This window comes from Hylaeus volcanicus, chromosome 7 (assembly GCF_026283585.1).
Source record: "Hylaeus volcanicus isolate JK05 chromosome 7, UHH_iyHylVolc1.0_haploid, whole genome shotgun sequence".
Taxonomy (NCBI): domain Eukaryota; kingdom Metazoa; phylum Arthropoda; class Insecta; order Hymenoptera; family Colletidae; genus Hylaeus; species Hylaeus volcanicus.
The window spans coordinates 1,912,345-1,923,257 of NC_071982.1; the positions used below are offsets into that span (position 1 = coordinate 1,912,345).

At 36.0% G+C, this 10,913-nt stretch overlaps 1 protein-coding gene across 11 annotated transcripts in view; it reads right to left on the minus strand.

Moving 5' to 3' along the window:
* Window positions 1-10,913, minus strand: part of LOC128879548 (uncharacterized) — a 533,296-nt gene that overhangs the window by 38,735 nt on the left and 483,648 nt on the right. The window contains exon 8 of one of the 11 annotated variants that reach the window (XM_054128807.1): window positions 8,378-8,525. The exons of the other annotated variants lie outside the window; for them this stretch is intronic. Within the exon in view, the coding sequence (XP_053984782.1) occupies window positions 8,490-8,525 (36 nt within the window). The 3' untranslated portion in view covers window positions 8,378-8,489. Of the gene's footprint in view, window positions 1-8,377; window positions 8,526-10,913 lie in introns of those variants that run through there. 11 annotated transcript variants of the gene reach the window in all.

Consider the following 10,913-nt stretch of genomic DNA (forward strand, 5'->3'; position numbering starts at 1 on the left):
CGCCAACGGAGAAGCGTTTATACGTGGACTCGTGTAAAATTGATACAGCCGAGATTACGACCCCTCGTGCAAGCTCCCCGTGACAGAATGTGGAAAGAGTCCCGATCAGCCTGTGGCTCGTATCCCCGAGGCGTGTATGTGTCGCTGAGAGCGCTGCCAGTCGATAGGCTTCGCTTTCTACCGGTGAGAAATTTCAATACCTGCCTCGAACGTCTCTTTAGAGATCGCTGAAGGCCGATCCGAAGACCCGCTGACTCGTCGAGGCTTTGTTTACTTTGTTAAGCGTTTATGCTTGGTGTTTATAGAAACATTAGCGAGACGAGAAACAAATATAGAATGTACGTATTCTTGGATACATAAGAATGCTTATGGAGAAAGGATTAAGTCAGGAATATCGGAGACATTTTTGTGGGAATTGTACTACAGCAAAATTACAAGATGGCCGAACACTTCTTTGTGATTCCAAGATGAAAATGGCGGTTCGTGAGTATCGAGGAATTAAAACAGATCGTAATCCACTGGTGGGAATCGTGGATTCAATATTAAATAATCTTATTGATAGCGTGCCAAATAGATTGTTTCATTTTGATTAATAAAAATGAGAACGTTATTAATTATTAAAATAAATTACTAATTAGTTTAATTTAGCGAACTCGTACGAAACCCTCAATTTGACAAATGTAACTTTTTGGAAAAGTGTAATTTGAAAATGTTTAAAATAAAAAATCTACCAAGACTTAAGTTACGTCATAACTAATTGTAAGTATGTGATAAGGGTTAATTTGTGTTTAGAGAATAAAATGAAATATATAATTATAAAGAAAACACGAGAAAGTGTATCTGTCCTATGCGCTAGTGTTTATATAAATAGACAATCTAATTTCATAGATATTCATGTTGTAACAGTAATGGAGCAAAATGAATCGTGCACAATTCAGTAATGTAACATAAAACATAAAATATTGTGCACGTATTACTTATTAATAAAGCAAAAGAAACTTTTGGGACAACCTAATACATCCTAACTTACCTAATATAAATCATAATTTCGTTCAGGATAAATCTTCCCCTACAATAAAGGGTTTTCCAAAGGAAGCTAAGTTTTCAATAACAAAATACTCCTCCACAATGTGGTGTACACTTAAACATCAACTGTTACAATTAATTATACTTATGTGTATTTTTATTTCAAATAAAAAAAAAAAAATCAAGTACATTTCACACCGTTTGTGTTTTACCAAACTTTATTATATAAAATCTTAAATTACCTTTCGGGAAACATTTCACAATTATAAACTCACGCAACATCCGGAAAATTAAAAGACTACAGCTTGAAATTTCCACGATGTTATTTGACCAAATACACTGTTAACGCTCGACAGATCTATTTAGGAAGAGCCTGTAGACAGATTTCTCCGTGGAAACGTTAAACTTTGGACTAAGAGAGAAGTATATTATGGTACAAGGTGTCCGTGGTGCAAGACGACAGTGACGCGTCAGTGTATTTGAGAAGCCGCAAGCAATATCTGCCTGCTGGTACAGCGCCGCTAATGAGACAGCTGCCCTTTTCGCGAGCGAATCGCCCATTTCGCGAGTAATAAAGCCTACGCCGTGTCGCCGCGTTAACTGCGGCCACGTCATAAGGCGTATATGACATTTGAAGGGATACGAGGGGATAATGACATTGTAAATCACCTCGTCTACAACGAGCTTCTTGCAGAATCCGTAATTACTTCTCAGTAATTATCGAAACGTTCAGCTTTTACTTTGCAAACATATAAATTGGGGTTGAAATGGATTCTTTGAATGTTATTTAAATATTACATTTTAGTAGCATTTTATAAAGGAAATTTATAGATTCAGTTAATTTCTTTTTCAAGTATGAATAATACTATCAATCGCAATTGATTTTGATCAGTAGCTATGTGTAGTTATTGAAATTATGTAGTATTGTTTTGCTACTCAACATTGAAAAGAATGAAGAGGAAAATTTGCACTGAAATCATTTTTCTGGAAAGAGAAATTTAAAGGAATTAAATAGACACGATTATTTTTAAACCGATTGAAACTAAAGTGCAGGAGCATTGAGCTATATAATAATATTGAATAAAAGAAAGACAAAAAATTGACTAAACTGCATTTCTTTCTTCTTAGTGCACATTAGAAATCATCGTAATGGAGTGGTATATAATATGGTATCCATATTATATGTATACCACTGCTCGTTCTTCGAAAATTAATTCCGACTCGTACGACATCCATGTCTAAATTTACTACGGCCGCAAAGTATCGATAAAATGATTGTCGGCGAGGTAAAGGTGACCTTATTCTCAAATCTACATAGCTTAGAATTCATGGCAATAAAATGTTACGAAACATCTCGAGTTGCTGGCCAGAAAAAAAAAGGCATCGAGTACAAAGGGTTAAAACATCTTCGTCTCCGTTAATTTTTATACAAACAAACGTCAACATCGAAGAGTTTGTACGATTTCGTATCTCAAACCACGTTTTCTTACATCTAAATATATAAATATATCACCGTATAATTAAAAACCAAAATCCTGAAGTCCCTCTCAAATACCTCCCAAAGCTTCCAACTTCTACTTCACATACTGCTCAACACTCGCACCGTAAATTTTTAAATAACCAATCACAGCCGCAAATACCATACCACGAAAAATCATCGAGTTCGCAACCCTAGCATCGCTCATCGAAAGTTCCTATCGCAACAGACCCGCGTATGTTCGCGGACGACGCGGACACGGAGCACGAGGAGGGGTGCAGCCGCTCGCGGGAAACGTGCCGATGAAGAGGGAATAGGAAAAGCGAGAGAGGTCCAAGGGAGATGCAGAGGGAAAAAGGAAGAAGGGTTCCAAGTAGGAGGATACCGAGGGTCGAGGGTTCATCGATCGTTCGTGTTATGATAGGCCGCGGGCCCAATAAAAGCACTCGGCTCAAAGAAGAGGCAGACGCGGAGAGGAGGTAAGAGTCTCGGCGCAGAAATAGACGGAACTGAAGGAGGAACGACAGGGTTCGCGCGGAATTAAAGGACAGGCGGGGGGGCGGGGTGAGAGAAAATGAATGATAGACGTACGAAGAGGGGGGAGAGGGTGAAGGTGTAACGACGAAAGGGAGAAAAGGGGAGGGTAACGAGCGAGCCAGAGAGAAATGCATCAAAAGAGAAAGATGGCGAGTTAGAAATAAAGGGGAAGAGGCAGGGTAGCAGAGGGAGGGGAGGGAGAGTAAAAAAGTCAATCGGACCCCTCCATTACCATACGTTATTGGCCGGCTTCGGGACGGTCAGTGTTTGCCATAACTCCAGATAAATAAACCCCAGGGGCAGATAAATCTGCGTGCGCGCCGCGGCGTGTATAATGCAAATGCAATCATGTCCGCGATCCACCGGTCCCACGAACCTTAAAACTTGGACGTGGCCCCTTAAGAGCCTTGCCTATAAAGGGCACGCAACCGAACCGCGAGCGAATTTACAACTTCGGCTCCGAGCGACACGCTGCCACCCCTCCCCCCCATCCCCCATCCTCCCTTCCCCCGTCGTCGATGGAACATAAGGGAGAGCCCCGCGGGGGGAACAAGGAACTCTCGTCGGCGAGTAATTAAGATAAGGAGGGAACGTCGAAGAGGGGATGTGTAACGACAGCAGGAGCTGAGTTAGGGTGATTACGAGGGGGTGCGGATTCGAGATACATCGAGTTGCTCCTTTGACGAATTTCTTTGTAGCAAGGTTAGGTTACGATTACTTTGGTTGCGTGATGATCACTCGTAATTGGTTAATCGAAGTGGAGTTAATTAATTCACCCTCTATGAGCCAAATTATTCTGCAGAGAATTTGCAAGGGATTTACTTTGACATTTCAGATCGATGCCAACCGTCATCTATATTGTTATTATTGGGGTGTCCGGAAAGTCCATGTCGATTTTTGGTACAGGTCTGAATATATCGAAGTGGTTGAAAACAAATAACATGTATGCATCCCTTGAAAGGTGGAAAGGTTGTAGAACAAAATGGCACCTATGTAATTCAATAAATATATATTAAAATTCAAATGTGTCTTTGAATTTTTCTTAGAAATTGGCACGAACTTTCTGGACAACCTAATAGTTGACACGTTAATAGAGACACGTTATACAGGATTTTCAGTAACTGTGGTAGAAGCGAAAAGGAGGTGATTCTACACGAAAAAATAAGTCGAAAATATGGAATAAAAATTTTTCATGCGAGGCTTTGCTTTCGAGATAATCGACTTTAAATTTTCGCCCAGTACGGGTGCACTTGATCATGTCACGTTATAACGGAACCCACTGTATATGAATATCTCGATTGAAGTTATGTAGATAAACATTCCCAAAGGCAAAAGGTTATTGTAGTTTTTCATAGATTAAAACAATAGGATACGTTAGAAAGCGTTCATAGAAATTTAATTAGAAGAGCAGAAGTATCTATTCGGCAGAATGGGCAACATTTTCAGCAATTTCTGTAATAATAAACTTTGTGATTGCATCAATCTTCTATTTCATTACGTGTTCCTAATTTTGTGTTATGATAAAAACAAACTTAAACTGCGATAATAACCATCGGGACAACGATCTACAGTGAGATTCGTTATAAGGAGACATGATTCACCCGCACGCGGCGAAAATTCAAAGTCTATTTTCTCGAAAACAAAGCCTCGTACGAAAAATTGTTATTCTGTATTTTCTACTTATTTTTTCATGTAGAATCACCCCCTTTCGCTTGTACCGCCAATTACATAACACCCTGTATAAGAAGTACAAGAAATACAAGAGTGACTTTGAAATATTGCAGCAATCGACAAATACTTAAATTTACCACGTTCATGACTTCGTGACACCTTATTATTATAGTTTCACTATTATTATAGAACGATCTAGTCCCCTTACCCCCGTCCCCTTTCATTCATTATCTAGACATTCTAGACACTCCTGTCTGATTATTATCCAGACACTTCTACTTATTCTTTCCTTATTTTTCACCTACCTGTTCATTGACACGTTTTGACCCCTCTTATTGTTAATGATATTTTCAATCATATATCGAAAAATAATTTATATAATTAGGACAAAATCTGTTGACAAATCTACTGACAAGTGACTCTTTTCTTCAATTTATTGGGTTGAAACGCTGCTTTCGATCGTGCTAAAGCAAAGTATTCTCACGAATTTCCCAGGCGTGCACCGAGTAAAATGGCTTTGTTCCTTTACACTACTGTAATCTTTCCTCTTTGTTGAATCCGTAAGAATAAACGAAAGCGAGAGTTGTCACCGCGAACGTGACATTTATCTCCTTAGTACGAGAGAAAATGTCCCTTGCTCGCTTTCGTTTCGTTCGTGGAAAGAATGCAACATTAATTCGCTGAAAGCCGAGTTAATGCTCGGTCTTGTTGGAAAGTAACTGACGAATTTGTGGAACGTCGACGATTTTAAAATCAAGGGTTCCTGGAAAGAAATTTATCACTGAAAATTAAACGGAATAACGTTCAATTTGAGCTATGGAAAAGTAACAATTAATTTTATTAACTTGTATGCATTTATAGCAGACGGAAATATGGAAAAATCTATAAAAATGTGCGCAAATGCAAATTATATCAAATATTAAAAATAATACACGTGTCGTAACCGTTTAGGAGATAAGAAATTCTTTTATTTAAATTTTAATTCTTTTTCTGTATCTGTGAATATTTTAACCTGCATACACAGTCTGGTAATATTTTTCCGAAACCTAGGGTCCATATTGTAGCATTAGACCAATCTAATAAATGAAATTTGAATTTCTATAAAGACTTTCTTTCCAGTTTTATACATGAAATTACTACTGAGAAAAATATAATTTCTTTCTAATACATGCGACTATCAGCAATAAAGCATCACTTGGGGTTATTATAAAAAATAATAATTTAAATTAAAGCAACAGCCACTCGATACAATACAATAAAAATTAATTTAATTCTCCATTACACGAAGTTACAACAAAAATTCTCCTAAATCAATTTTATATACGCAATGCTTTATCCCAGTACGAAATTCTTTTCACTAAAAATGAAACAGCAACGCAAAGCCTTAAATAACAATACTAGTTTCCCCAATAACCGCATTTCAATAAACAGCAATAAATAATTTCCACGTTAAGCTATCCAATAATATTTCTTTATAAATCCGACCATTTCCATGAATTCTCCAGAACAACAGTGATTACAGAATGCTACGCGTCAGAGTGTTACGCCATCAAATTACCGTGTAGAGGAACAATACTAATCGATACTAATAAAGAGCTCCGAAGGCAATCGTGATCGGCTGTGGCACGGACGATCACTCGTACATTAGAAAACCTCTTTCCTGCTCGCAATGGCGGATTACGGGTCAATTCCACAATTAAAACTAATATTACCGGCACGATTGATTTATCGGAATCATTGTTGGAAATGCACGCTTCTACGAGGCAGCCTGGTTAGTGGTATATTAATGACGATCTTCCGCGAAGATGGTACAACATGCTCGAACGTTATGTACACCATAATGACGAGAATAATGATCCTACTAATGCACATAATTAAGGCCCGCGTCGATTCCGTGCATGTTGGTGATAACATGTCGTTCGTGCATTAGATTCTCCCCGTACAAGATCTCTGTGTACCAGGAATCGGTATAAACGATCGTCAAAGATCATCCTTTATGTCTACATGTCGATGAACATCGCGCGATAACGGGAACGCGAAACGCTATTCGTCTGGCGTTATGACCTTTTTTTTTCGCGAGGCTTCAATTACTATAATTTAGCACAGAGCAATGAAATTATTTGTTGCTCTATTAAGTGTCAGTCGATAATATCTGTGTGCGTTGGTTATACTTATTTTATAATGAATTTTCTGAGCAATATTAGCTTGTCTATTTTCGAATATTGATATTTAGGTGTTCCTTAGAAATTTGAAAAAATACTTTGTGCTTCGACATTTTGAAGTATGTGATAATTAAAACGTAACTCAAAATTAATTCATAGAGTACTTTAATTTTATAATTAATTTATGTTACGTAGATTACATGTTCCTATGTATGTGTATTATATTAAGTTTTTGTGGTAATTAATATTAAAATCTTTTCCGATCACCATATATTTCAAAATTTTCATATCAATTATTATTTGCAATCCAGGAAATCTTGTCTTAAAAAGAATTCATTTAAATATTCTATTATTACAATAAACTAATGCTACATGATATTTATTATTGAATTGTGGCAATTGTTAATTCTGAAGAAATTAAAACAACTGATCTACATAAATGGAATTATAAGAATTACGAATAAAAGTTATTTCAAGTGTCCTATCAAATGTATTATTTGAGAGAATTGAACTATGAAGATATATCCAAAAGTATGGAATGAAAAAAGTAATAAGGAAATAATCAATAAAATTATAAACTTTTTAAGACAGATGTTCTTTAAATGTACTTTGTACAGTACTAATGTACTAATGTACTTTATCATTGATATATTATTATTCATCACTCGTTCAATATCAACCAACTTGATGTTTTAATTTAATAAAAATTCTATTTGTAATATATACTCAAATGTTTCATAGGCAATAGTGTGCATGCGATACAACACGACAACGAAGTCAAACTATCTCTTTGTGACTTCGTGTTAATGTTAATGACGCAAACTTTTGAACAGAGCGCTTGCATTGTCGACTTGACAAAATAGCGAATGATTATTGGCGGAGAGTTAGGAGATAGTAGAACGAAGGTGCTTCATCATTAAACCGAGGGCCCCGAGCAACACGATAATTACATTATTCTTGATAAGATCACCGATTCAGCGTCTCGACATCAGCCGTCATTAACGCTACAAGAAGAGTTAATTTTATGATTTGCTAACACCCTCTATCGTCGTAACGTTCGATCACGCTTTCACTGAATTCACTTTTTACGATCGCCACGGGTACAAATGTTATTCTCCCACGTTTGTGGGCTGCTCGACTCGCACTAGTCGAATTCCTTAAGCCTAAAATTACTTCTATTGAATTTAACGTATGGAGTCATTTAAAACCCCTGCAGATCCTAAATTTGGTAAGATTAGGATAAAAAAAAATTTGTTCTATAGGAAAAATAAAATATAAAATAATAGAAAATTAACTGAAGGTATATTGAGTATTATATGCTGCATAAAAAAATCGGATAATTTAAATAAAGGTTAAAATTAATAATCGATAGAAAACAAAATTTAATAGAATCAAAAATTATTCAATATAAGATTATGTATATAAATAATATTGAAGTGTGAGGTTGTTGTCCAGACTCCAAACATTTAAACAGAAGTTCTTCTAGTGTTAAAACAAATTCGTTTTCTATACATGTAACTTATTACTTATTTTCACAACTCTGTGAATGTTTATAACTGGGCACAGAAATATTTCAAAATGTTACCTTTCGGATAGGAGCCTCTGTGAGACTTAGTCTAATAGCGAAGAAGTGTGTACGAAGCTTTCCTTACCTGAAATAAAAAAACAACTATGTTAGATAATCGTATCTAATCACACTTAGAATATTTCTACATATATTATTTATAACAATCACTAATATACGATAGTTTAACATTTTACTACATTGTCTAACCATAAATAATTTGTATAATCTCTCCATCACGCATACCTGTAAAAACATCTACTTTCCCATACATTCCTTTTCGTCCATATTGCTTTCATAAATTAAACCGCTATATTGTCCGCAAAGTGGATTAATGCTTGGAATGACTAACAAAAATCCATGATGGCTGTCGATGCACAAATTATCGACTAGAAGCAATTAGAAATCGACCATAAAAGATTCTACCTGCAGATAAACCTCAGCGTACAACAATCCGCAGCTAATTACGAATTCTAGGACGAATTCTTCTCGCTGAAGAATTTGAAGAGCAAGAACGGAGAAAAAAAAATTCGTAGTCAGCGATCATCGGTACTGCATGAACGCGGGGAATTTTCCAGCATTGTTTCATCGACGATCGTCGATCGAGTACGATTCAAATTTAAGTATTGCACGAAGAATTCCTCCGCAAGGAAGAATGTTCATCGCGCGTCGGAAAATTCCGCGAATCGTCATTCCTTGCGCAGGATGAAGAATGCATCCTCCTGTTGCGCATCCAAGAAATTCCCGATTATTCAGCCGCCAATAATCATCGACCTGATTACTGCACGATTATTAAGAGAATTTAGTAACTGGGAATTTGTCCGGTGAGCAAGTCGAATAGAATATCATATAAGGAAATTAGGTGAGTGAATTATATCAGTTCAGATAATAAAATAAAAATAAAAATTGTGTGGTATTATGCATACTGTTTTTTATTTTTTTTAAATAATAGTATTTAATTAATTCATGTGATACAAAAAAGCTGGATGATTTTCTATTCTGGAGACTTCAATGCCTGGTAAAGCAATTAACAGATTGAATATTAATCAAGGTATTATTATATTAAGTGTGAATGTTAGTTTTAAGGTCTCCTTGGATGATCAAAATTAAAACTGAAGTTATTTATGGTCCTCCAGGCAGATAGTTAATAGAAATGTTTTCTGTCTTATTATTTTCATCCTCATAAGCGACACAAAATGATTTTTTTCTAAATATTTTCAAATTGCAATATGTGTCCAGTAGAAGAAAACAATAAAAAACTATTGAGGCAGTTGTAATATAAAATGCATATATACATATACATAGATTTCTAATTATTCTTACTCAACTTATTACAGATAACACTTGGAATATATCTAAAAAAATATTTAGTACTATATACTGTATGAGAATACAATTTAAATACGATTTAGATGAGTTGCAAATTCCTAATTAAATGGTGATTAAATTATAATTTTTGTAATAGTAAAACGAATCGCTACCCACTCAAATAAGTAAAATAGGTAAATAAATATTGAATGGTGCATTCTTTGCAACATAACTAAAATCAGGCTCTAATTTCTCTAATAAGTACCTGATATCAAATCTGATTTAAAATTGAAACAAATTTTCGTAAATTTTGCGAATGATACAAAATAATTATTATTGATATATAATTTTCTTATTTCTTTGGGAACTGAATGTCAATTTTGATTGAAATCGAGGGAAGTTCGCAATTAATTTCGCAGCGAGCAGGGGAATGCTCGCCTCGGCAGAGAAACATTCTAAACCGATGTAACGATATTTCGAGAACCATTAGGAGCCAAGCACTCTTCACGAGCGTAGCCAAGAGATAAACGAGTTACACGGGCGCAGCAAGCACACAGGATGAACAGAGAGGGTGAGAAAGAGAGGGAGCCGTGCAGCATTAAATTGGGATTAGCCGTTGGTAGAGATGGCTGTAAGTACAGGACGTTGAAGATCAGCATGGCGACAAAGCTCAGCCTTTGGTAACCCCTGATGGGCACTGCGGCACCGTGGACGTGAAAGAGAAGACGACCAGTATCAAGATCGCGACGTGTGTGGTCGCCTTTAAGGATGGCTCGAGACGCGCCACGTTCTGATCAGCGGGACTCTCTCGGCGCTGGATGAGAATTTTAAAAGGTCTCGGCGATCGCAACTCTTCTCCATACCGTCGATGCACTGCTCCAGATTTGTCACGCGGGATTTCATACGTGAAACGTATTCGGTATGCATCCTTGTCACGATGAATCATTTATCAGGATTTTTGCGTTTACTATAGATAAACTGATTAAATAATATAGATTGGTCAAATCGAGAAAGTCGGTGAACGAAATAATAATAATAATAATAATAATAATAATAAACTTTAATTGTTGTTTTTTGGTTCACAGAAAAACAAATTCTAGTTTATTATTCCATAGATATAATATATATATATATATATATATATATATATATATATATATATATATAT